The sequence below is a fragment of the Phalangium opilio genome, unplaced genomic scaffold, assembly GCF_054372755.1.
Source record: "Phalangium opilio isolate 3A_F unplaced genomic scaffold, DU_Popi_V2 ptg000054l_1, whole genome shotgun sequence".
In the NCBI taxonomy this organism is placed as follows: Eukaryota; Metazoa; Arthropoda; class Arachnida; order Opiliones; family Phalangiidae; genus Phalangium; species Phalangium opilio.
Window position 1 is genome coordinate 5,021,878 of NW_028324173.1, and position 26,648 is coordinate 5,048,525.

Below are 26,648 nucleotides of genomic sequence, written 5' to 3' on the forward strand. Positions count from 1 at the left end.
GAGGTGAACTTTTGTGCTTTCCAATTTTTGGGAATATCCCTAGTAGCACCAGCGATACGTTTTGGAGTTGGCTAGAAGTCGCGCAGTTGGTAGTCTGTCGCAATCGGTTTGTAGTCGTAACCTATCACTTACCCGACCAGTAAAGCTATTAAGCCAGCACAAAAACCAAAACATTCCCAACATAACAGATAAAATATCTTTCTAGGATACCATAATCATAATAACTTTTAAAATATTTATTTTGTTAACTTTACAACGTTTAATTAAGAATTAAAACGAAGAATTAAACTGAGTTTTAGCGTTTTTCTTAGGAAACATGGGCCAACTCCTACCCGACTGTAAAACCACCACATGATTTTTTTCTTATTTTGTGGAAATTGATAAAAAAATAATGAAATACATGACGTATTGTTTCATCCAACCTTTGTAGTAGTAAGATTATTAAGAAGTTGAATTTGAAACTAAGTTTATAAGCTTGGAAATATATAGCGCGCGATGCAAAAATGTTTACTTTTCACTGAGGTGAAATGGATAAATTTGGTACATTCATCTCTTAAAGGTAGGGTGAAATAAATGTTCAAGTAATTTTCCTAGCCATTACAAATTTCAAGTCTGGCTAGTAATATTTTAGTGGCACGTGCTTCGTCGAACGGAATTTGGCGGGAAATGCTATAAACATGAGCGATGTATAGAGCTTGTATGTAAAAAAAAGGAGCTCATTTTATTTTACGCTCTCCCTTTAAATAAATGAAGTCAAAGGGCGAACGAACAGGGGAGGGAAGATAGCCCTGACTAATAGATATTTTCACACATGGAGGTTTCATAACATTTACACCAAGAGGCAGGGCTAACTGGCGGACAAAAACCCGTCTGCTTTTGTCCTCCAGATAGCCCGGCTACCTGGTGAAAATGGTATGAATCCTCCATGTTTAAAAACTATCTATAACATGGAAATCTAAAAAAACCTGCTTGGAAAAAACGGGGTAGAGGTATAGCTGAGCCAGCGCGAACTTCCACGGTAAACAAAGTTTAGAGAAGGTTCTCGGAAATTCCCCGCTTTCCCTTTGTTAACCCGAGCGTTTCGCGGGCACGATCATTCCTGTAGGCTGTAGCCTGCATAGCCATTTTATTTTACGGAAGATATCGAGCAAGTTGGAAGGTCCCGCCGTGATTTAACAAAAATATTGTTTGAAAACGTAAGCCTAAATGTGATTTTTACCTCTCCGTGTGACGTAGTCCAGGAGAGGTTCTGTAACGGCCGTGTCTGTCTGTGTGTCTATGTGTCTGTCTGTGTGTGTGTCTGTCTGTCCGTTGTTACACCCACGTGACCGCGTTCGCAGTTTGCGTATCGGAGCAAACGTGTTCGCCATTTCCGAACTGCTTTCACAGTCATGGAAATGGCTCCTCTACTTGAGTTCACACCACCATCTTCTGGTCTTTGTCCATCCCACACGGACACTAGTCTGTTCTTACTGGCTTCTAATCACCACCATCTTCTAGTCTTCGTCCATTCCGCGTGGACACCAGTCTGTACATACTGGCTTCTAATGACCACCATCTTCTGTTCTTTGTCAATCCCACATTGACACCCGTCTGCACTTACACTGGCTTCTAACACCACCATCCACTGGTCTTCCGTCTATTCCACATAAACACCAATCTGTATCATTGGCTTCTACTCCATTATCATCGTTTGGTTTTAGGATATACGCGGCGATCAGCTAGGGTTACGAGAAACGTCTAGCCTCCCTAAGTTGGGATCGCCCACCGAAGGTTTTCGCAATTGCGCTTTTTCCTTACTATTATAATGGAAACGAATCGTATATATACCCCAAAATTTGAAGAAAGCGGGAAGAGGGGTACCCTTCACTTTAAACGTCAATATTAGCAAAGTTTGAGAAGATAATAGGTATAACTTTATTTTAAACGATTTAACTATTATTAATGTTAATTATTGAAAATTAAAATAATTAAATATAGTTATATTTATTTAAATATTAAAGATAAACCTCTCGTGCAAAGAGAGATTATCATTGCCTCCTATATCTACCAAGGCCCGTGCATGCGATATATTTCCTTCATTGCCTCCTATATCTATCAAGGCCCGTGCATTGTGATATATTTCATTCATTGCCTCCTATATCTATCAAGGCACGTGCATTGTGATATATTTCATTCATTGCCTCCTATATATATCAAGGCCCGTGCATTGCGATATATTTTTCAAAACAACAACAAAAATGGGAAGCTCCTCTCAGAAACATAATAATTTCTTTTCTCTGTATATGAAATGAAAATATGGATAATATTGCGCTCCTTTAATGGTATGAACCCTTGCCTGTTTATTAATATTTTACGTAGGAGTAATACGTTTTTAGCGAAGTCTAGAGAGGATAAACATAAGCGAGATTGTTTCGGAAAAAAAATACTGCTTCCACTAATGGGTTTATACTCCTTGTTACTGTTGTATAGAGTAATCATGATAAAAGCTTAAAAAATTACGAGAGGACAGACCTTTTTTATCCTCTTAATAAGAGTATAAAACCTTTATTTTGTATCAAAAAATATTTTTTGGTGCTAAGATTGCTTTAAAAAAATCCAAACGGTTAGGCATTGGTAAAAAAGAGAAATGATATTTTTCAAATCTAATGAGATAACGCCCACCTAGTTGAAAATTGCCCTTTTTTATCCGCGGGAGCCATTCTTAATGAGAATTTCGATGCTAGTAGGTTGTCAATTAAACTACCGGTATATTATTGTTGTTGGAAATTGGATATTAAGTCAAATTAGGTGGTTGTAAAGAGCCAGCAGGTTTTTGCCACTTCTTTTTGTGAGTATTTGATTTTTGTATGTAAAATGGAGGAAGATAATGTTGAGAGTAAGGATGAAATGCGGAAGCGCAAAGCGCGGGAAAGGATGAGGGCAGAAAGGTCGACGTTTCCATTGGATACTTAAGGTTATATAATCTTCTCGACACGGAGAGGTAATATTTTGGTTTTCCCAACTTGTTATATTATAATTTTCTTGTGTTTAATCTAATTTTATTCTTAGGTGTCAAAGTTAATCATATCTGGTTGGTAACTGATATTTTAAAGGTACTGTAACTGCATGTTTTATTTTTCTTTGTCTATATTTCAAGAGGGCCCTCTTAATTTAGTTATCATAGACTAAAATTATGTGGTATCAATAATCCACTTTTGGTATTTATTTGAATTTGAAGAATAATTCAGGTAGATCTAATTACGCTTAGGAATAGACTTATTTTTGTTTAGGGTTATTCTCTATCTTCTATCGATAGGAAGGTGGCGCGCGGGAGGGTCTCACGTTTTCTCCCTACCAAAGGTAGGAAGCAGACGACGGCTGGGTTTTGTGAACTTTGGTTATTGTGAATAGATATTTATTATTATTATTATTGTTGATGAGGAGGGTACGCGCCCTAGCACCGATGCCAAAGGCATATTGTGCATCCTCGTAATCAGGCCTTGAATAGGCCTGTAGCTGCAGCGTAGCGAAGAATTCGCTCCACCGTGAGAGAGGAGACCCTCGAGGGTTCCAGGGTGTGTGAATCAAAATATTCTAATCTAAGCGAGGCGAAGTAGTCGCACTCGCAAAGTACGTGGGCGGATGTTTCTTCCATCTCCTGACACGACCTACAGAGAGGGTCGTCGGCAAAACCCATCAGATGGAGGTGCCTATTAAGCCGGCAATGCCCGGTCAAAAGACCGGTGGCCAGCCTAATATCCCATCTGCCGAGCGAAATTAGGTCCCTAGCACGAGACCTGCAGGGACCATCGACAAACAACTTTGTCTGTCTCTGGCCCTCCATGCTGTGCCAGAGCTGATTTTGTATGACAGTCAACCTGTCATGCAGACACCGTTTGACGTGCCTGTAAGGGATGGGGACGGCCGGCTCCGGCCCCAAGAGCTTGGCCTCCGCACCCCTTTTCGCAAATCTATCGGCTTGCTCATTGCCATAATAACCGCTATGCCCTGGCACCCAGTACAGCAGAACCCTGTTGCAGGATGCCAGTCGCGCTAGCAGGTCGAGGCAGCTACGCACCAGTTGAGAAGAAATCTGACACTGGTTCAGAGCGTTCAGGGCAGCCTGACTGTCAGAATAAATTCTCACAGTCCGTCCGGTATACCCTTTGTTAATACAGTAATCTGCGCAATAACAGATCGCGGCAATTTCAGCCTGGAACACACTAGCGAAGGTGCCCAGGCAAGCAGAAAAGCCGACCCTTGTGGTTTGACAGTAATAGCCGGCGCCAGCGCCGGAATCAGTCTTGGAGCCATCGGTGAACCAAATGGTTTCACCCCCAGTGCCAAGAGGCAGCAGGTTAGTCCACTCTGCCCGACTGGGGAAGTGGATACTGAATGGCTTAGTGAAATCAAAACTGGTAACGGTTTTGTCAGAGCACATCGTAAGCGACGGCTCAAGTGCGGCGTACTCCCGAAAGAGCTTCGTATGGCTGTAATCCCAAAGTCTTGGAACCCAACAGCCACTAATGTTGAGCCTGTAGGCTCCCATGACAGCCTCCTCCTCAATGAAGAGATGAAGAGGAAGCATGTCAAGGAGCACCTCCAGGGAAGCAGTTGGGGTCGATCTCATGGCCCCCGTAACACCAATGCAGGCAAGCCTTTGAAGCTTGCGCAGGGCAGCCTGCACCGTCTTAAGCCGGACCCTTGTCCACCAGACAAGTGCCCCGTAAGATAGTATGGGTCTGATGATCCCAGTATAGAGCCAGTGTACAGCCTTGGGGTTGAGGCCCCAAGTCTGGCCGACAGAGCTCCTGGTCCTCCAGAAGAGCATCTTGGCCTTCTTAATACACCGATCAAGATGCGGCTTCCATGTGAGTCTACAATCAAAAGTCACCCCCAGGTATTTCACCTCGGAGGACTTTGTCAGGACCTGGCCAAAGAAAGAGATATCATTGAACAGATCCTTAGTATTCTTCCTCGTAAAAGGAACAAGGACAGTTTTATCAGGATTAACGGTGAGGTTAACCGCCTGACACCATTGCTCCACGCTAGAGAGAGCAGATCTCATAAGCGCGGTAACAGTATCCGGGAACTTCCCCGTAAAGACTATCGCTACATCGTCCGCATACCCGAAGCAGCAACAGCCCCCAGCACCCCCGAGCCTCCCCAGGAGCTCGTCCACCACCAGGCACCACAACAGGGGGGAGAGCACTCCACCCTGAGGGCAGCCCCTGCTGGTAGTCACCCCTAGAGAGTCCCCAAGGAGGGACGCCGACACCTCGCGGTCGGTAAGCATGGACTTGATCCAGCGGCCAAGAGTGGCGCTGATGCCAAATCTCTCAACAGCTTCAGTAATAACCGAGCTAGAGACTTTGTCAAAGGCCCCCTCGATATCGAGGAAGACAGCCAGTGAAATTTCCTGAAACTCGAATGCCCTATCCAGGCAATTCGTAAGGCCGTGAAGGGCCGTCTCAGTGGATTTGCCTTTTTGGTAGGCAAATTGTGAAGAAGAGAGAGGAGTTATCGAAAGTACCTCGTCTCTGATGTACCTGTCCACCAACTTCTCCAGAATTTTGAGGAAGAAGGAGGTCAGGCATATGGGTCTAAATGCTTTCGCCTCGAGATAGGAAGCCTTCCCGGGCTTGGGAATAAAGATGACCCTAGAGCGTTTCCAGTCACGAGGTATGTGACCGAGAGCAATGCAAAGTCTGTAGATCTTGCATAGCGGAGAGGCGATGTGGTCTAAGCCCTCCTGCAAAAGCAGAGGGAAGACCCCATCGGGTCCCGGAGACTTGTAGGGCTCAAAACAGTTGACAGCCCACCGAAGCTTGGGAATCGTGACAACCTGTCTGGCTACAAGCCAGTCTTCCCTCTTAGCCCTGTGCAGGACAGGGTAGAGAGAGTCAGGGTTTGTTGGATTAATAAAAGTAGAATCAGGAAAATGGACCTCCAGCATATGCTTGAGAGTCTCAGCCCCAGATTTAGTGTACACACCCTCCCGTAGCTTAATAGCATTAAGTCGATGTGTGCTGTCGTGCGCTAGAATCTTCATGACCCTAGCCATGGCAGGGACATTGGAGATTTGCTCACAGAAGGTCCGCCAGGAGTCCTTCTTAGCAGCTCTAATGGCCCTGTTGTAGGCGTTAAGGGACTGCCTGTATCCAGCCCAGTCACCCGTGCGCTTGGCTGAATAGATATTTAAAGAGGGTCGGTCTTTGGTAATTTAGTTAACTATGTCTAATAATCAAACTAAGAGGGTTGGTATGAGCTATGATAGAGATATTTCTGATTTAAGTTGCAGGCAAAAGAGAAAGAAACGAGCCAGATACAGGGATCGACTAATCTGCTGAATGTCTGAACGTCTGAACTGCTGAAAATAGTAGAATTCCTACTATAAAATTCTCCCATCCTACCAAACCGTAAACTGTCTGAACCTTTTTGACTATTTTGCTGAAATGCCGAATTCTGAACAGTGAACATTGAAATTAAAGTAAGAGATCGTCTGAACCTTTTTGACTATTTTGCTGAAATGCTGAATTCTGAACCGTGAACTTTGAAATTAATGTAAGATAGAGACCGTCTGAACTTTTTTGACTATTTTGCTGAAATGCCGAATTCTGAACCGAAATTAATGTAAGATAGAGACCGTCTGAACTTTTTTGACTATTTTGCTGAAATGCCGAATTCTGAACCGAAATTAATGTAAGATAGAGACCGTCTGAACTTTTTTGACTATTTTGCTGAAATGCCGAATTCTGAACCGAAATTAATGTAAGATAGAGACCGTCTGAACTTTTTTGACTATTTTGCTGAAATGCCGAATTCTGAACCGTGAATTTTGAAAATGAAATACAATTGAGACCGTCTGAACTTTTTTGACTATTTTGCTGAAATGCCGAATTCTGAACCGAAATTAATGCAAGATAGAGACCGTGTGAACGTTTTTGACTATTTTGCTGAAATGCCGAATTCTGAACCGAAATTAATGTAAGATAGACACCGTCTGAATTTTTTGAATATTTTGCTGAAATGCTGAATTGATAATATGCCGGGGGGAGGGCAACTAAATGAACTTCAAGGACTGGCGACAGAATTATAGTTATGGTATTTTTAGGACATACAGAATTTACCAAAACCATTCATTTTTGGTAAAGTAATCTGAGAAATTTCCAAATTATTGTGTGAAGAAAATATTAGAAATTCCAAAAATAAGGAAAAGGCGAATATAAGCGGGAAGTTGGAAAAATTACATTAACGATATTTTAGTTTCTAAAAAAAGCAATAAACCAATATTTTGGGAAAAAGGCACTAATTGGTTTTTAAGTAACAAGGCTTTCTCAACTAAAATTTGCTTTTTCCAAAATTTTTATATTCAAATAAAATGAGACCTTTTCTGAAATTTTTCTCAATTAAAATCCACCTTTTTCAGAATTTGGATGCTTACTTTATTTGCAACACAAATAAAATGGGACCTTTTCCTAATTTTTTCTCAATTAAAATCCACCTTTTCAAATATTATTAGCATCAATTTCATAATTTTAGTAGATTCTGCTTTTATTATTCTCTATCTTACATTAATTTCAAAGTTCACGGTTCAGAATTCGGCATTTCAGCAAAATAGTCAAAAAAGTTCAGAGGTCTCCATTCTACTTCATTTTCAAAATTCACGGTTCAGAATTCGGCATTTCAGCAAAATAGTCAAAAAAGTTCAGACGGTCTCTATCTATATTAATTTCGGTTCAGAATTCGGCATTTCAGCAAAATAGTCAAAAAAGTTCAGACGGTCTCTATCTTACATTAATTTCGGTTCAGATTTCGGCATTTCAGCAAAATAGTCAAAAAAGTTCAAACGGTCTCCATTCTATTTCATTTTCAAAATTCACGGCTCAGAATTCGGCATTTCAGCAAAATAGTCAAAAAAGTTCAGACGGTCTCCATTCTATTTCATTTTCAAAATTCACGGTTCAGAATTCGGCATTTCAGCAAAATAGTCAAAAAAGTTCAGACGGTCTCCATTCTACTTCATTTTCAAAATTCACGGTTCAGAATTCGGCATTTCAGCAAAATAGTCAAAAAGGTTCAGACGGTCTCTATCTTACATTAATGGGGTCGACTAATCTGCAGGTACTCTGAATGTCTAAAATGCAGTCCACGGTAGGAAACCTACTATTTGTAGTATGCAGGTTCGGTTCACATTTACAAATATAAGAAAGCAATACTATAATTCATTGACTAACATACAGTCGAACAAAATTAGAGATTCAACTCTGAAATCTCTTGACTAAAATGCAGTACTCTGAAATGCAGTCCTAGAAAATTATTATTTTCAACTCTGAAATCTATTGACTAAAATGCAGTACTCTGAAATGCAGTCCTCTAAAACTATTAATTTCAACTCTGAAATCTATTGACTAAAATGCAGTACTCTGAAATGCAGTCCTCTAAAACTATTAATTTCAACTCTGAAATCTCTTGACTAAAGTGCAGTACTCTGAAATGCAGTCCTCGAAAATTATTATTTTCAACTCTGAAATCTTTTGACTAAAACGCAGTACTCTGAAATGCAGTCCTCGAATATTATTATTTTCAACTCTGAAATCTTTTGACTAAAACGCAGTACTCTGAAATGCAGTCCTCGAAAATTATTAATTTCAACTCTGAAATCGGTTGACTAAAGTGCAGTACTCTGAAATGCAGTCCTCGAAAATTATTAATTTCAACTCTGAAATCGGTTGACTAAAACGCAGTACTCTGAAATGCAGTCCTCTAAAACTATTAATTTCAACTCTGAAATCTCTTGACTAAAATGCAGTACTCTGAAATGCAGTCCTCGAATATTATTAATTTCAACTTTGAAATCGGTTGACTAAAGTGCAGTACTCTGAAAAGCAGTCCACGAAAATAATAAATTTCAACTCTGAAATCGGTTGACTAAAACGCAGTACTCTGAAATGCAGTCCCCGAAAACTTTTAATATCAACTCTGAAATCTCTTGACAAAAATGCAGTACTCTGAAATGCAGTCCTCTAAAACTATTAATTTCAACTCTGAAATCTCTTGACTAAAACGCAGTACTCTGAAATGCAGTCCTCGAAAATTATTATTTTCAACTCTGAAATCTCTTGACTAAAATGCAGTACTCTGAAATGCAGTCCTCTAAAACTATTAATTTCAACTCTGAAATCTCTTGACTAAAATGCAGTACTCTGAAATGCAGTCCTCTAAAACTATTAATTTCAACTCTGAAATCTCTTGACTAAAATGCAGTACTCTGAAATGCAGTCCTCGAATATTAATAATTTCAACTTTGAAATCGGTTGACTAAAGTGCAGTACTCTGAAAAGCAGTCCACGAAAATAATAAATTTCAACTCTGAAATCGGTTGACTAAAACGCAGTTCTCTGAAATGCAGTCCTCAAAAATTATTATTTCGAACTCTGAAATCTTTTGACTAAAACGCAGTACTCTGAAATGCAGTCCTCGAAAACTATTAATTTCAACTCTGAAATCTATTGACTAAAATGCAGTACTCTGAAATGCAGTCCTCTAAAACTATTAATTTCAACTCTGAAATCTCTTGACTAAAATGCAGTACTCTGCGTTTTAGTCAATAGATTTCAGAGTTGAAAATAATAATTTTCTAGGACTGCATTTCAGAGTACTGCATTTTAGTCAATAGATTTCAGAGTTGAAAATAATAATTTTCGAGGACTGCATTTCAGAGTACTGCATTTTAGTCAAGAGATTTCAGAGTTGAAATTTATTATTTTCGTGGACTGCTTTTCAGAGTACTGCGTTTTAGTCAATAGAGAGTTTATATAATAATTTTCGAGGACTGCATTTCAGAGTACTGCGTTTTAGTCAATAGATTTCAGAGTTTATATAATAATTTTCGAGGACTGCATTTCAGAGTACTGCGTTTTAGTCAACCGATTTCAGAGTTGAAATTTATTATTTTCGTGGACTGCTTTTCAGAGTACTGCACTTTAGTCAACCGATTTCAGAGTTGAAAATAATAATATTCGAGGACTGCATTTTAGAGTACTGCGTTTGAGTCAACCGATTTCAGAGTTGAAATTTATTATTTTCGTGGACTGCTTTTCAGAGTACTGCCCTTAAGTCAACCGATTTCAGAGTTGAAATTAATAATATTCGAGGACTGCATTTCAGAGTACTGCGTTTTAGTCAAAAGATTTCAGAGTTTATATAATAATTTTCGAGGACTGCATTTCAGAGTACTGCGTTTTAGTCAACCGATTTCAGAGTTGAAATTTATTATTTTCGTGGACTGCTTTTCAGAGTACTGCACTTTAGTCAACCGATTTCAGAGTTGAAATTAATAATATTCGAGGACTGCATTTTAGAGTACTGCGTTTGAGTCAACCGATTTCAGAGTTAAAATAATAGTTTTAGAGGACTGCATTTCAGAGTACTGCATTTTAGTCAAGAGATTTCAGAGTTGAAATTAATTGTTTTAGAGGACTGCATTTCAGAGTACTGCATTTTAGTCAATAGATTTCAGAGTTGAAATTTATTATTTTCGTGGACTGCTTTTCAGAGTACTGCACTTTAGTCAACCGATTTCAGAGTTGAAATTAATAATATTCGAGGACTGCATTTTAGAGTACTGCGTTTGAGTCAACCGATTTCAGAGTTGAAATTTATTATTTTCGTGGACTGCTTTTCAGAGTACTGCCCTTAAGTCAACCGATTTCAGAGTTGAAATTAATAATATTCGAGGACTGCATTTCAGAGTACTGCGTTTTAGTTAAAAGATTTCAGAGTTGAAAATAATAATTTTCGAGAACTGCATTTCAGAGTACTGCGTTTTAGTCAACCGATTTCAGATTTGAAATTTGTTATTTTCGTGGACTGCTTTTCAGAGTACTGCATTTTAGTCAAGAGATTTCAGAGTTGAAATTAATAGTATAGAAGACTGCATTTCAGAGTACTGCATTTTAGTCAATAGATTTCAGAGTTGAAATTTATTATTTTCGTGGACTGCTTTTCAGAGTACTGCACTTGAGTCAAGCGATTTCAAAGTTGAAATTAATAATATTCGAGGACTGCATTTCAGAGTACTGCATTTTAGTCAAGAGATTTCAGAGTTGAAATTAATAGTTTTAGAGGACTGCATTTCAGAGTACTGCGTTTTAGTCAACCGATTTCAGAGTTGAAATTAATAATTTTCGTGGACTGCATTTCAGAGTACTGCACTTTAGTCAACCGATTTCAGAGTTGAAATAAATGATTTTCGAGGACTGCATTTCAGAGTACTGCGTTTTAGTCAAAAGATTTCAGAGTTGAAAATAATAATATTCGAGGACTGCATTTCAGAGTACTGCGTTTTAGTCAAAAGATTTCAGAGTTGAAAATAATAATTTTCGAGGACTGCATTTCAGAGTACTGCACTTTAGTCAAAAGATTTCAGAGTTGAAAATAATAATTTTCGAGGACTGCATTTCAGAGTACTGCGTTTTAGTCAAGAGATTTCAGAGTTGAAATTAAAAGTTTTCGGGGACTGCATTTCAGAGTACTGCGTTTTAGTCAAAAGATTTCAGAGTTCAAAATAATAATTTTCGAGGACTGCATTTTAGAGTACTGCGTTTTAGTCAAAAGATTTCAGAGTTGAAATTAATAATTTTCGAGGACTGCATTTCAGAGTACTGCACTTTAGTCAACCGATTTCAGAGTTGAAATTAATAATATTCGACGACTGCGTTTCAGAGTACTGCGTTTTAGTCAAGAGATTTCAGAGTTCAAAATAATAATTTTCGAGGACTGCATTTCAGAGTACTGCATTTTAGTCAAGAGATTTCAGAGTTGAAATTAATAGTTTTAGAGGACTGCATTTCAGAGTACTGCATTTTAGTCAAGAGATTTCAGAGTTGAAATTAATAGTTTTAGAGGACTGCATTTAAGAGGAATGCATTTTAGTCAAGAGATTTCAGAGTTGAAACTCTAATTTTGTTCGACTGTATGTTAGGCAATGAATTATAGTATTGCTTTCTTATATTTGTAAATGTGAACCGAACCTGCATACTATAAATAGTAGGTTTCCTACCGTGGACTGCATTTCAGACATTCAGAGTACCTGCAGATTAGTCGACCCCTACATTAATTTCAAAGTTCACGGTTCAGAATTCAGCATTTCAGCAAATTAGTCAAAAAAGTTCAGACGGTCTCTATCTTACATTAATTTCGGTTCAGAATTCGGCATTTCAGCAAAATAGTCAAAAAAGTTCAGACGGTCTCTATCTTACATTAATTTCGGTTCAGAATTCGGCATTTCAGCAAAATAGTCAAAAAAGTTCAGACGGTCTCCATTCTACTTCATTTCCAAAATTCACGATTCAGAATTCGGCATTTCAGCAAAATAGTCAAAAAAGTTCAGACGGTCTCTATCTTACATTAATTTCGGTTCAGAATTCGGCATTTCAGCAAAATAGTCAAAAAAGTTCAGACGGTCTCCATTCTATTTCATTTTCAAAATTCACGGTTCAGAATTCGGCATTTCAGTAAAATAGTCAAAAAAGTTCAGACGGTCTCTATCTTACATTAATTTCAAAGTTCACGGTTCAGAATTCGGCATTTCAGCAAAATAGTCATAAAAGTTCAGACGGTCTCCATTCTACTTCATTTCCAAAATTCACGATTCAGAATTCGGCATTTCAGCAAAATAGTCAAAAAAGTTCAGACGGTCTCTATCTTACATTAATTTCGGTTCAGAATTCGGCATTTCAGCAAATTAGTCAAAAAAGTTCAGACGGTCTCTATCTTACATTAATTTCAAAGTTCACGGTTCAGAATTCGGCATTTCAGCAAAATAGTCAAAAAAGTTCAGACGGTCTCCATTCTACTTCATTTCCAAAATTCACGATTCAGAATTCGGTATTTCAGCAAAATAGTCAAAAAAGTTCAGACGGTCTCTATCTTACATTAATTTCGGTTCAGAATTCGGCATTTCAGCAAAATAGTCAAAAAAGTTCAGACGGTCTCTATCTTACATTAATTTCGGTTCAGAATTCGGCATTTCAGCAAATTAGTCAAAAAAGCTCAGACGGTCTCTATCTTACATTAATTTCAAAGTTCACGGTTCAGAATTCAGCATTTCAGCAAAATAGTCAAAAAAGTTCAGACGGTCTCCATTCTACTTCATTTCCAAAATTCACGGTTCAGAATTCGGCATTTCAGCAAATTAGTCAAAAAAGTTCAGACGGCCTCTATCTTACATTAATTTCAAAGTTCACGGTTCAGAATTCGGCATTTCAGCAAAATAGTCATAAAAGTTCAGACGGTCTCCATTCTACTTCATTTCCAAAATTCACGATTCAGAATTCGGCATTTCAGCAAAATAGTCAAAAAAGTTCAGACGGTCTCTATCTTACATTAATTTCGGTTCAGAATTCGGCATTTCAGCAAATTAGTCAAAAAAGCTCAGACGGTCTCTATCTTACATTAATTTCAAAGTTCACGGTTCAGAATTCGGCATTTCAGCAAAATAGTCAAAAAAGTTCAGAGGTTTCCATTCTACTTCATTTTCAATATTCACGGTTCAGAATTCGGCATTTCAGCAAAATAGTCAAAAAAGTTCAGACGGTCTCTATCTTACATTAATTTCGGTTCAGATTTCGGCATTTCAGCAAAATAGTCAAAAAAGTTCAGACGGTCTCCATTCTATTTCATTTTCAAAATTCACGGCTCAGAATTCGGCATTTCAGCAAAATAGTCAAAAAAGTTCAGACGGTCTCCATTCTATTTCATTTTCAAAATTCACTGTTCAGAATTCGGCATTTCAGCAAAATAGTCAAAAAAGTTCAGACGGTCTCCATTCTACTTCATTTTCAAAATTCACGGTTCAGAATTCGGCATTTCAGCAAAATAGTCAAAAAGGTTCAGACGGTCTCTATCTTACATTAATTTCAAAGTTCACGGTTCAGAATTCAGCATTTCAGCAAATTAGTCAAAAACGTTCAGACGGTCTCTATCTTACATTAATTTCGGTTTTGAATTCGGCATTTCAGCAAAATAGTCAAAAAAGTTCAGACGGTCTCTATCTTACATTAATTTCGGTTCAGAATTCGGCATTTCAGCAAAATAGTCAAAAAAGTTCAGACGGTCTCCATTCTACTTCATTTCCAAAATTCACGATTCAGAATTCGGCATTTCAGCAAAATAGTCAAAAAAGTTCAGACGGTCTCTATCTTACATTAATTTCGGTTCAGAATTCGGCATTTCAGCAAAATAGTCAAAAAAGTTCAGACGGTCTCCATTCTATTTCATTTTCAAAATTCACGGTTCAGAATTCGGCATTTCAGTAAAATAGTCAAAAAAGTTCAGACGGTCTCTATCTTACATTAATTTCAAAGTTCACGGTTCAGAATTCGGCATTTCAGCAAAATAGTCAAAAAAGTTCAGACGGTCTCCATTCTACTTCATTTCCAAAATTCACGGTTCAGAATTCGGCATTTCAGCAAATTAGTCAAAAAAGTTCAGACGGCCTCTATCTTACATTAATTTCGGTTCAGAATTCGGCATATCAGCAAAATAGTCAAAAACGTTCAGACGATCACTATCTTACATTAATTTCAAAGTTCACGGTTCAGAATTCGGCATTTCAGCAAAATAGTCAAAAAAGTTCAGACGGTCTCCATTCTACTTCATTTCCAAAATTCACGGTTCAGAATTCGGCATTTCAGCAAATTAGTCAAAAAAGTTCAGACGGCCTCTATCTTACATTAATTTCGGTTCAGAATTCGGCATTTCAGCAAAATAGTCAAAAAAGTTCAGACGGTCTCTATCTTACATTAATTTCGGTTCAGAATTCGGCATTTCAGCAAATTAGTCAAAAAAGCTCAGACGGTCTCTATCTTACATTAATTTCAAAGTTCACGGTTCAGAATTCAGCATTTCAGCAAAATAGTCAAAAAAGTTCAGACGGTCTCCATTCTACTTCATTTCCAAAATTCACGGTTCAGAATTCGGCATTTCAGCAAATTAGTCAAAAAAGTTCAGACGGCCTCTATCTTACATTAATTTCGGTTCAGAATTCGGCATATCAGCAAAATAGTCAAAAACGTTCAGACGATCACTATCTTACATTAATTTCAAAGTTCACGGTTCAGAATTCGGCATTTCAGCAAAATAGTCAAAAAAGTTCAGACGGTCTCCATTCTACTTCATTTCCAAAATTCACGGTTCAGAATTCGGCATTTCAGCAAATTAGTCAAAAAAGTTCAGACGGCCTCTATCTTACATTAATTTCGGTTCAGAATTCGGCATTTCAGCAAAATAGTCAAAAAAGTTCAGAGGTCTCCATTCTACTTCATTTTCAAAATTCACGGTTCAGAATTCGGCATTTCAGCAAAATAGTCAAAAAAGTTCAGACGGTCTCTATCTATATTAATTTCGGTTCAGAATTCGGCATTTCAGCAAAATAGTCAAAAAAGTTCAGACGGTCTCTATCTTACATTAATTTCGGTTCAGATTTCGGCATTTCAGCAAAATAGTCAAAAAAGTTCAGACGGTCTCCATTCTATTTCATTTTCAAAATTCACGGCTCAGAATTCGGCATTTCAGCAAAATAGTCAAAAAAGTTCAGACGGTCTCCATTCTATTTCATTTTCAAAATTCACTGTTCAGAATTCGGCATTTCAGCAAAATAGTCAAAAAAGTTCAGACGGTCTCCATTCTACTTCATTTTCAAAATTCACGGTTCAGAATTCGGCATTTCAGCAAAATAGTCAAAAAGGTTCAGACGGTCTCTATCTTACATTAATTTCAAAGTTCACGGTTCAGAATTCAGCATTTCAGCAAATTAGTCAAAAAAGTTCAGACGGTCTCTATCTTACATTAATTTCGGTTCAGAATTCGGCATTTCAGCAAAATAGTCAAAAAGGTTCAGACGGTCTCTATCTTACATTAATTTCGGTTCAGAATTCGGCATTTCAGTAAAATAGTCAAAAAAGTTCAGACGGTCTCCATTCTACTTCATTTCCAAAATTCACGATTCAGAATTCGGCATTTCAGCAAAATAGTCAAAAAAGTTCAGACGGTCTCTATCTTACATTAATTTCGGTTCAGAATTCGGCATTTCAGCAAAATAGTCAAAAAAGTTCAGACGGTCTCCATTCTATTTCATTTTCAAAATTCACGGTTCAGAATTCGGCATTTCAGTAAAATAGTCAAAAAAGTTCAGACGGTCTCTATCTTACATTAATTTCAAAGTTCACGGTTCAGAATTCGGCATTTCAGCAAAATAGTCATAAAAGTTCAGACGGTCTCCATTCTACTTCATTTCCAAAATTCACGATTCAGAATTCGGCATTTCAGCAAAATAGTCAAAAAAGTTCAGACGGTCTCTATCTTACATTAATTTCGGTTCAGAATTCGGCATTTCAGCAAATTAGTCAAAAAAGCTCAGACGGTCTCTATCTTACATTAATTTCAAAGTTCACGGTTCAGAATTCAGCATTTCAGCAAAATAGTCAAAAAAGTTCAGACGGTCTCCATTCTACTTCATTTCCAAAATTCACGGTTCAGAATTCGGCATTTCAGCAAATTAGTCAAAAAAGTTCAGACGGCCTCTATCTTACATTAATTTCGGTTCAGAATTCGGCATATCAGCAAAATAGTCAAAAACGTTCAGACGATCACTATCTTACATTAATTTCAAAGTTCACGGTTCAGAATTCGGCATTTCAGCAAAATAGTCAAAAAAGTTCAGACGGTCTCCATTCTACTTCATTTCCAAAATTCACGGTTCAGAATTCGGCATTTCAGCAAATTAGTCAAAAAAGTTCAGACGGCCTCTATCTTACATTAATTTCGGTTCAGAATTCGGCATTTCAGCAAAATAGTCAAAAAAGTTCAGAGGTCTCCATTCTACTTCATTTTCAAAATTCACGGTTCAGAATTCGGCATTTTAGCAAAATAGTCAAAAAAGTTCAGACGGTCTCTATCTATATTAATTTCGGTTCAGATTTCGGCATTTCAGCAAAATAGTCAAAAAAGTTCAGACGGTCTCCATTCTATTTCATTTTCAAAATTCACGGCTCAGAATTCGGCATTTCAGCAAAATAGTCAAAAAAGTTCAGACGGTCTCCATTCTATTTCATTTTCAAAATTCACTGTTCAGAATTCGGCATTTCAGCAAAATAGTCAAAAAAGTTCAGACGGTCTCCATTCTACTTCATTTTCAAAATTCACGGTTCAGAATTCGGCATTTCAGCAAAATAGTCAAAAAGGTTCAGACGGTCTCTATCTTACATTAATTTCAAAGTTCACGGTTCAGAATTCAGCATTTCAGCAAATTAGTCAAAAAAGTTCAGACGGTCTCTATCTTACATTAATTTCGGTTCAGAATTCGGCATTTCAGCAAAATAGTCAAAAAGGTTCAGACGGTCTCTATCTTACATTAATTTCGGTTCAGAATTCGGCATTTCAGTAAAATAGTCAAAAAAGTTCAGACGGTCTCCATTCTACTTCATTTCCAAAATTCACGATTCAGAATTCGGCATTTCAGCAAAATAGTCAAAAAAGTTCAGACGGTCTCTATCTTACATTAATTTCGGTTCAGAATTCGGCATTTCAGCAAAATAGTCAAAAAAGTTCAGACGGTCTCCATTCTATTTCATTTTCAAAATTCACGGTTCAGAATTCGGCATTTCAGTAAAATAGTCAAAAAAGTTCAGACGGTCTCTATCTTACATTAATTTCAAAGTTCACGGTTCAGAATTCGGCATTTCAGCAAAATAGTCATAAAAGTTCAGACGGTCTCCATTCTACTTCATTTCCAAAATTCACGATTCAGAATTCGGCATTTCAGCAAAATAGTCAAAAAAGTTCAGACGGTCTCTATCTTACATTAATTTCGGTTCAGAATTCGGCATTTCAGCAAATTAGTCAAAAAAGTTCAGACGGTCTCTATCTTACATTAATTTCAAAGTTCACGGTTCAGAATTCGGCATTTCAGCAAAATAGTCAAAAAAGTTCAGACGGTCTCCATTCTACTTCATTTCCAAAATTCACGATTCAGAATTCGGCATTTCAGCAAAATAGTCAAAAAAGTTCAGACGGTCTCTATCTTACATTAATTTCGGTTCAGAATTCGGCATTTCAGCAAAATAGTCAAAAAAGTTCAGACGGTCTCTATCTTACATTAATTTCGGTTCAGAATTCGGCATTTCAGCAAATTAGTCAAAAAAGCTCAGACGGTCTCTATCTTAAATTAATTTCAAAGTTCACGGTTCAGAATTCAGCATTTCAGCAAAATAGTCAAAAAAGTTCAGACGGTCTCCATTCTACTTCATTTCCAAAATTCACGGTTCAGAATTCGGCATTTCAGCAAATTAGTCAAAAAAGTTCAGACGGCCTCTATCTTACATTAATTTCGGTTCAGAATTCGGCATTTCAGCAAAATAGTCAAAAACGTTCAGACGATCACTATCTTACATTAATTTCAAAGTTCACGGTTCAGAATTCGGCATTTCAGCAAAATAGTCAAAAAAGTTCAGACGGTCTCCATTCTACTTCATTTCCAAAATTCACGGTTCAGAATTCGGCATTTCAGCAAATTAGTCAAAAAAGTTCAGACGGCCTCTATCTTACATTAATTTCGGTTCAGAATTCGGCATTTCAGCAAAATAGTCAAAAAAGTTCAGAGGTCTCCATTCTACTTCATTTTCAAAATTCACGGTTCAGAATTCGGCATTTCAGCAAAATAGTCAAAAAAGTTCAGACGGTCTCTATCTATATTAATTTCGGTTCAGAATTCGGCATTTCAGCAAAATAGTCAAAAAAGTTCAGACGGTCTCTATCTTACATTAATTTCGGTTCAGATTTCGGCATTTCAGCAAAATAGTCAAAAAAGTTCAGACGGTCTCCATTCTATTTCATTTTCAAAATTCACGGCTCAGAATTCGGCATTTCAGCAAAATAGTCAAAAAAGTTCAGACGGTCTCCATTCTATTTCATTTTCAAAATTCACTGTTCAGAATTCGGCATTTCAGCAAAATAGTCAAAAAAGTTCAGACGGTCTCCATTCTACTTCATTTTCAAAATTCACGGTTCAGAATTCGGCATTTCAGCAAAATAGTCAAAAAGGTTCAGACGGTCTCTATCTTACATTAATTTCAAAGTTCACGGTTCAGAATTCAGCATTTCAGCAAATTAGTCAAAAAAGTTCAGACGGTCTCTATCTTACATTAATTTCGGTTCAGAATTCGGCATTTCAGCAAAATAGTCAAAAAGGTTCAGACGGTCTCTATCTTACATTAATTTCGGTTCAGAATTCGGCATTTCAGTAAAATAGTCAAAAAAGTTCAGACGGTCTCCATTCTACTTCATTTCCAAAATTCACGATTCAGAATTCGGCATTTCAGCAAAATAGTCAAAAAAGTTCAGACGGTCTCTATCTTACATTAATTTCGGTTCAGAATTCGGCATTTCAGCAAAATAGTCAAAAAAGTTCAGACGGTCTCCATTCTATTTCATTTTCAAAATTCACGGTTCAGAATTCGGCATTTCAGTAAAATAGTCAAAAAAGTTCAGACGGTCTCTATCTTACATTAATTTCAAAGTTCACGGTTCAGAATTCGGCATTTCAGCAAAATAGTCATAAAAGTTCAGACGGTCTCCATTCTACTTCATTTCCAAAATTCACGATTCAGAATTCGGCATTTCAGCAAAATAGTCAAAAAAGTTCAGACGGTCTCTATCTTACATTAATTTCGGTTCAGAATTCGGCATTTCAGCAAATTAGTCAAAAAAGCTCAGACGGTCTCTATCTTACATTAATTTCAAAGTTCACGGTTCAGAATTCAGCATTTCAGCAAAATAGTCAAAAAAGTTCAGACGGTCTCCATTCTACTTCATTTCCAAAATTCACGGTTCAGAATTCGGCATTTCAGCAAATTAGTCAAAAAAGTTCAGACGGCCTCTATCTTACATTAATTTCGGTTCAGAATTCGGCATATCAGCAAAATAGTCAAAAACGTTCAGACGATCACTATCTTACATTAATTTCAAAGTTCACGGTTCAGAATTCGGCATTTCAGCAAAATAGTCAAAAAAGTTCAGACGGTCTCCATTCTACTTCATTTCCAAAATTCACGGTTCAGAATTCGGCATTTCAGCAAATTAGTCAAAAAAGTTCAGACGGCCTCTATCTTACATTAATTTCGGTTCAGAATTCGGCATTTCAGCAAAATAGTCAAAAAAGTTCAGAGGTCTCCATTCTACTTCATTTTCAAAATTCACGGTTCAGAATTCGGCATTTTAGCAAAATAGTCAAAAAAGTTCAGACGGTCTCTATCTATATTAATTCACGGCTCAGAATTCGGCATTTCAGCAAAATAGTCAAAAAAGTTCAGACGGTCTCCATTCTATTTCATTTTCAAAATTCACTGTTCAGAATTCGGCATTTCAGCAAAATAGTCAAAAAAGTTCAGACGGTCTCCATTCTACTTCATTTTCAAAATTCACGGTTCAGAATTCGGCATTTCAGCAAAATAGTCAAAAAGGTTCAGACGGTCTCTATCTTACATTAATTTCAAAGTTCACGGTTCAGAATTCAGCATTTCAGCAAATTAGTCAAAAAAGTTCAGACGGTCTCTATCTTACATTAATTTCGGTTCAGAATTCGGCATTTCAGCAAAATAGTCAAAAAGGTTCAGACGGTCTCTATCTTACATTAATTTCGGTTCAGAATTCGGCATTTCAGTAAAATAGTCAAAAAAGTTCAGACGGTCTCCATTCTACTTCATTTCCAAAATTCACGATTCAGAATTCGGCATTTCAGCAAAATAGTCAAAAAAGTTCAGACGGTCTCTATCTTACATTAATTTCGGTTCAGAATTCGGCATTTCAGCAAAATAGTCAAAAAAGTTCAGACGGTCTCCATTCTATTTCATTTTCAAAATTCACGGTTCAGAATTCGGCATTTCAGTAAAATAGTCAAAAAAGTTCAGACGGTCTCTATCTTACATTAATTTCAAAGTTCACGGTTCAGAATTCGGCATTTCAGCAAAATAGTCATAAAAGTTCAGACGGTCTCCATTCTACTTCATTTCCAAAATTCACGATTCAGAATTCGGCATTTCAGCAAAATAGTCAAAAAAGTTCAGACGGTCTCTATCTTACATTAATTTCGGTTCAGAATTCGGCATTTCAGCAAATTAGTCAAAAAAGTTCAGACGGTCTCTATCTTACATTAATTTCAAAGTTCACGGTTCAGAATTCGGCATTTCAGCAAAATAGTCAAAAAAGTTCAGACGGTCTCCATTCTACTTCATTTCCAAAATTCACGATTCAGAATTCGGCATTTCAGCAAAATAGTCAAAAAAGTTCAGACGGTCTCTATCTTACATTAATTTCGGTTCAGAATTCGGCATTTCAGCAAAATAGTCAAAAAAGTTCAGACGGTCTCTATCTTACATTAATTTCGGTTCAGAATTCGGCATTTCAGCAAATTAGTCAAAAAAGCTCAGACGGTCTCTATCTTAAATTAATTTCAAAGTTCACGGTTCAGAATTCAGCATTTCAGCAAAATAGTCAAAAAAGTTCAGACGGTCTCCATTCTACTTCATTTCCAAAATTCACGGTTCAGAATTCGGCATTTCAGCAAATTAGTCAAAAAAGTTCAGACGGCCTCTATCTTACATTAATTTCGGTTCAGAATTCGGCATTTCAGCAAAATAGTCAAAAACGTTCAGACGATCACTATCTTACATTAATTTCAAAGTTCACGGTTCAGAATTCGGCATTTCAGCAAAATAGTCAAAAAAGTTCAGACGGTCTCCATTCTACTTCATTTCCAAAATTCACGGTTCAGAATTCGGCATTTCAGCAAATTAGTCAAAAAAGTTCAGACGGCCTCTATCTTACATTAATTTCGGTTCAGAATTCGGCATTTCAGCAAAATAGTCAAAAACGTTCAGACGATCACTATCTTACATTAATTTCGGTTCAGAATTCGGCATTTCAGCAAAATAGTTAAAAAAGTTCAGACGGTCTCTATCTTACATTAATTTCGGTTCAGAATTCGGCATTTCAGCAAAATAGTCAAAAAAGTTCAGACGGTCTCTATCTTACATTAATTTCAAAGTTCACGGTTCAGAATTCAGCATTTCAGCAAAATAGTCAAAAAGGTTCAGACGATCTCGTACTTTAATTTCAATGTTCACTGTTCAGAATTCGGCATTTCAGGAAAATAGTCAAAAAGGTTCAGACGATCTCTTACTTTAATGTCAATGTTCACTGTTCAGAATTCGGCATTTCAGCAAAATAGTCAAAAAGGTTCAGACAGTTTACGGTTTGGTAGGATGGGAGAATTTTATAGTAGGAATTCTACTATTTTCAGCAGTTCAGACGTTCAGACATTCAGCAGATTAGTCGATCCCCCAGATACATCAAACAGGTAATGGATCGAGTTTCTGAAGAGAATATTGTAGAAAACGCAAGCAACGACTCAATTTCAGATTTAGATTACAATGAAATAATAAACCCCTCAGATACTGATAGTTCAAATAACAGGGAATTGGAAGTTCGATCTGGTAGTTTAGTTTCTTTAGATAAGGAAAATGAAAGTAGTACGAGTAGTGAGAAACTTTCAAATAGTTCAGGTGATGGGTTTAATAGTACTGCATCGAGTTTCAGCGATACTACTACATCTGAATCTGTATCATTCGATATTTGCAGTGATATTAGGAACTGGGCCTTATCTCATAACATAGATACTGTAAGGCTTAACAGTCTGTTAGAAATTCTTAGGTCACATGGCCATGATGATTTGCCAAAAGATTCACGAACGCTTTTACGTACTCAAAGACATTCAACCGGGATAACAGAAATAGCTGGTGGGGAATATTGGCACATTGGTTTTAATCAAGGAATTGTAAACTTTTTAAATTCACGACCTGATTTTAATTCAGATATTTCATTTGCCATAAATATTGATGGTGTTCCCCTATTTAAAAGCTCAAACAAAAGCCTCTGGCCTATTTTAGCGTCAGTTTATAGTTTCTCAGAGGGAATAATTGGAGAAGTTTTTCCGGTTGGGATTTTTTGCGGTTATAGCAAGCCTTTGTCACTGACTCAATATTTGAACCCATTTGTCAATGAGATTACTGCTTTATGCAATAACGGATTTAATTATGGTTTTAAAACATTTAACTGCAACTTGAAAGGTCCATACATTTTTGACACCCCAGCAAGATCATTCGATAAAAATACAAACGGTCATACCGGTTACTATTCGTGCGACAAATGTACAATCAAGGGCTTCCATTACAAACGTCGCACAGTATTTTTGGAACTAGGAGGGGATGATGGTCCTGTTCTTTTACGCAATAATAATTCCTTTAGAAATCGTGAGAATGAAGAGCACCATCTTATTGGACTTCCTTCCCCTCTAGAACGTTTGGATATTGATATGGTACAAAACTTCCCTCTTGATTACATGCATTTGGTATGTTTGGGTGTAATGAGACGAATGTTAAATGCCTGGGTTAAAAAGGGAAAATTTAAAGTTAGGTTAAGTGGAAATATGGTTTGCGAGTTCTCCACCAGGCTGGAGAAGTGTAGAAAACAGATACCAAGTGAATTTGCTAGGAAACCTAGAGCTCTTAAATATATTGATAGATGGAAGGCGACCGAGTTAAGGCAGTTTTTACTCTACACAGGTCCAATAATAGGCGATGGTGTTCTTTCTAGAGATGTTCTAAATCATTTTAGATTGCTTTTTTGTGCAATTTACATATTGGTATCACCAGATTTAAGTAAGAATCTATGTGATTATGCGGGACAGTTATTAGAATTGTTCGTCTCCTCAAGCCCTGACTTTTATGGGAAGGAGTTCGTGGTACAAAATGTACATTCCTTAACTCACCTATCAGAAGATGTTAAAAGGTTCGGCCCTTTGGATTATTTTAGCGCTTTTCCCCTCGAAAACCATTTACAGTTGCTGAAGAAAAAAATGAGATCTCCAAATAAACCTCTTCAGCAACTTTTAAAAAGAGTAACTGAGAACCAACACCTTTTAATTAAAAAACCAAAAATAAATGAAATAGTTTTTAAGAAGCCTTTCAAAGATAACAGTCCCCATATACCGAATAACGCTAGATCTTTTAAGAAAATTGAAACACCTTCATTTTGTATTTCTGCAAAGCCTGGTGATAATTGTTTTAAACTAAAAACTACAGGCGAGGTGATAAAGGTTAGACATATTTATCAAACCAGGGTTAAGGAAGTAATGGTTATCGGAAATTTGTGCAAATATCACAGTGATATTTTTGACTATCCTCTTCGCTCGTCAGTTTTGGGAATATTTTTAGGTAGACTTTCTAATCAAGTAAAAACATTCCCTCTCTCTTCGCTGGAGAGAAAATGTTTTCTTTTTGAAGTTTATGGCTCTCCCTTGGTTAAAATTGTTCCATTGGTTCACAACGGCTGAAACTGTGGCAATTTCAATTTACATTTTCAATAATTTAAAGTTTTTTTTAAGAAATATGTGGGTTAACTAGACCTCGAAAAGGGATTTGAATTCATATTAAAATATGGCTTTAATTTGTTAAAACGTTTTAGTCTTGCATAGTGGGTCTTGTTAGTATTTGACTTGGGTAAGCCCTAGTACTTCCTTTTCAGATGTATGTTGTATTCAGCTTTGAAAACGAAGGTACTGTTGAAGTAGTGCCATTACAATGGTGCCCCGATGAAACATCATGTTATTGGCCACCACTTGCTTTACAAAATGAAGTTATCCACTTAATTACCAAAGGAGCTTCTTATGAGAAAAACTGGACGCTTTATCCGGGAAAGATTTTATACAAGTCAAGTAAGACGCTGTAAAACACATTAATGAGACCACAAGCTCATAAAGTATGTTCCACAAGTTTGTCACTGGTTAATGAGAGCTTGTCTTGAAGTGACGTGGGTGAAACGTCGTAGATTCTCGTAAAGCGACGCCTAGTGAGGCAAGGCTTACCACACAATAAATAGGAAGATGGACCGCAAAATTGCGTGTATACGCGTGTTTCTCGCTCCGTTCTCAAACAAGCTCTCATTAAGTCTCTAGCATTACTAAGTATAAGAATTAAGTGTCATACTTATGGAACATATCTTATAAACTTATGATTAAACCCACAGCAACATTAAAATTATCTTTAACATCATAGTGATTTATAGCCGGGCCCGAGAACAGCTTAGTAAAGCTGAATTAACCTCAGACTTGGCTAGTGAAATAGAATTCGGAAGAGGGCTGCGTGGGCAGAAAAACAAAAGAAAGAAGCCTCAAATTGAGGCTATGATGTCTTCACCATCTGATTCTAGTTCTGGTAAATTTTACTTTTTAAATAGCTTTATTAAGGCGTTTATTAATTATTTTCTTCACAATATGAGTAGATGAAGATGTACGCAAAAAATCCAAACATGGACGGAAAAAAGGCAAAGAAAAAATGGTGGCGCTCCCGACTCCACCACCTTTGCCATTGGCATTCGGTAATCATTATCTTTATTTTGTAGTTATTTTAAGTTAGCACAACTAACTTGAAAACTGTAGTTAGTGAAACGACAATGGACATAGACAAATCAAGTTTAAGTAAACCATGGAAGACAAAACCTTCATGTGAAACGGGTGCTAAAACCACTTTATCATCAGTTACAAATCCAAATAAGAGTGTTGAAAATTTGGAAACCTCAGCTAGTCATATGGGAGCTGAAGAAAGTGCGCGTACAAATAATAATGATCTAGAGGCAGCAAGATTTTCTAGTCAGAACTCTCCAGGATTATTAGATAAAGCAAGAAGAATGTGCCAAAATTCCCCATCATTCCAAAAACAAACGGATGAAATAACTTCCAATTCACAGCCCTCGTTACCAAAGTCAAAAATTCAGAAGGGAAATCCTGGTCCAAGCTCCTACCACTCATCCGAAGCCTCTACTAGCAAATTCAAAAGATCCGAAACCTTACACCCAAATTCCCAGCGGTGTGAGCCCGCATTTAGGAACGAAGTAAACTACTTGGATGGTAAACTATATCATTTAATATATGAATTAAAATCAAATTTTAATATCCGGAAATTTGTTTTCAGGACCAATTTGGGATTATTTTTCCGAAGATTTCCGATCTTGTAAGTTATAATAGTTATTTCACGATTCAATTTCACTAAATTCACTGTTTTATGAATTTTATTGCTAGCTTCTTTGGCTTCTAATACTGAAATCTTGAGTGGAGCTACGCAAGGGGTTTCTGCCTGGAAAAATAGCAGGCCACATGGTACAATCCATTTTTCGCTAACTGTTATTAAAACTGCTTTAAAGTCTACCTGCACACAAAAATTTAATTTTACCTAATGATAGATACAACATTAAAATACACGAAAATAATATTCCCTTCCCGAAAACACCCGCCAATTTTAATTAATATTTTAAATTAGATCGAATTTTAGCAGACGACAGAATGCACGAAAACCGCGGGAATTTGTATCTAGCCACCCCCTAGCCGCGTGACGTAGTCGGAGACAAATACGGCGGATTTTTTGATAGAGACGACTCAGACGAGGCTGTAACCCACTGTTCTCTTGTTATAATTTGGGAATGTACGGCACATTTAAGTTTTAAAACTTAATAGTTATGGCTAATAACGTTGAGCCTTATCAATTTGAACCGGA

The 26,648-nt window shown here is 37.1% G+C and overlaps 1 protein-coding gene across 1 annotated transcript; it reads left to right on the forward strand.

The window, feature by feature from the left end:
* The first annotated feature begins 1,001 nt into the window (after nucleotides 1–1,001).
* Nucleotides 1,002–25,993, forward strand: LOC149670945 (uncharacterized). Its single transcript, XM_089840479.1, has 7 exons — nucleotides 1,002–1,196; nucleotides 3,052–3,095; nucleotides 24,625–24,814; nucleotides 25,155–25,313; nucleotides 25,381–25,476; nucleotides 25,538–25,787; nucleotides 25,846–25,993. The coding sequence occupies exons 3-7, from the start codon at nucleotides 24,625–24,627 to the stop codon at nucleotides 25,991–25,993; spliced, it is 843 nt and encodes a 280-aa protein (XP_089696605.1). The 5' UTR covers nucleotides 1,002–1,196; nucleotides 3,052–3,095.
* The last annotated feature ends 655 nt before the right edge of the window (nucleotides 25,994–26,648 follow it).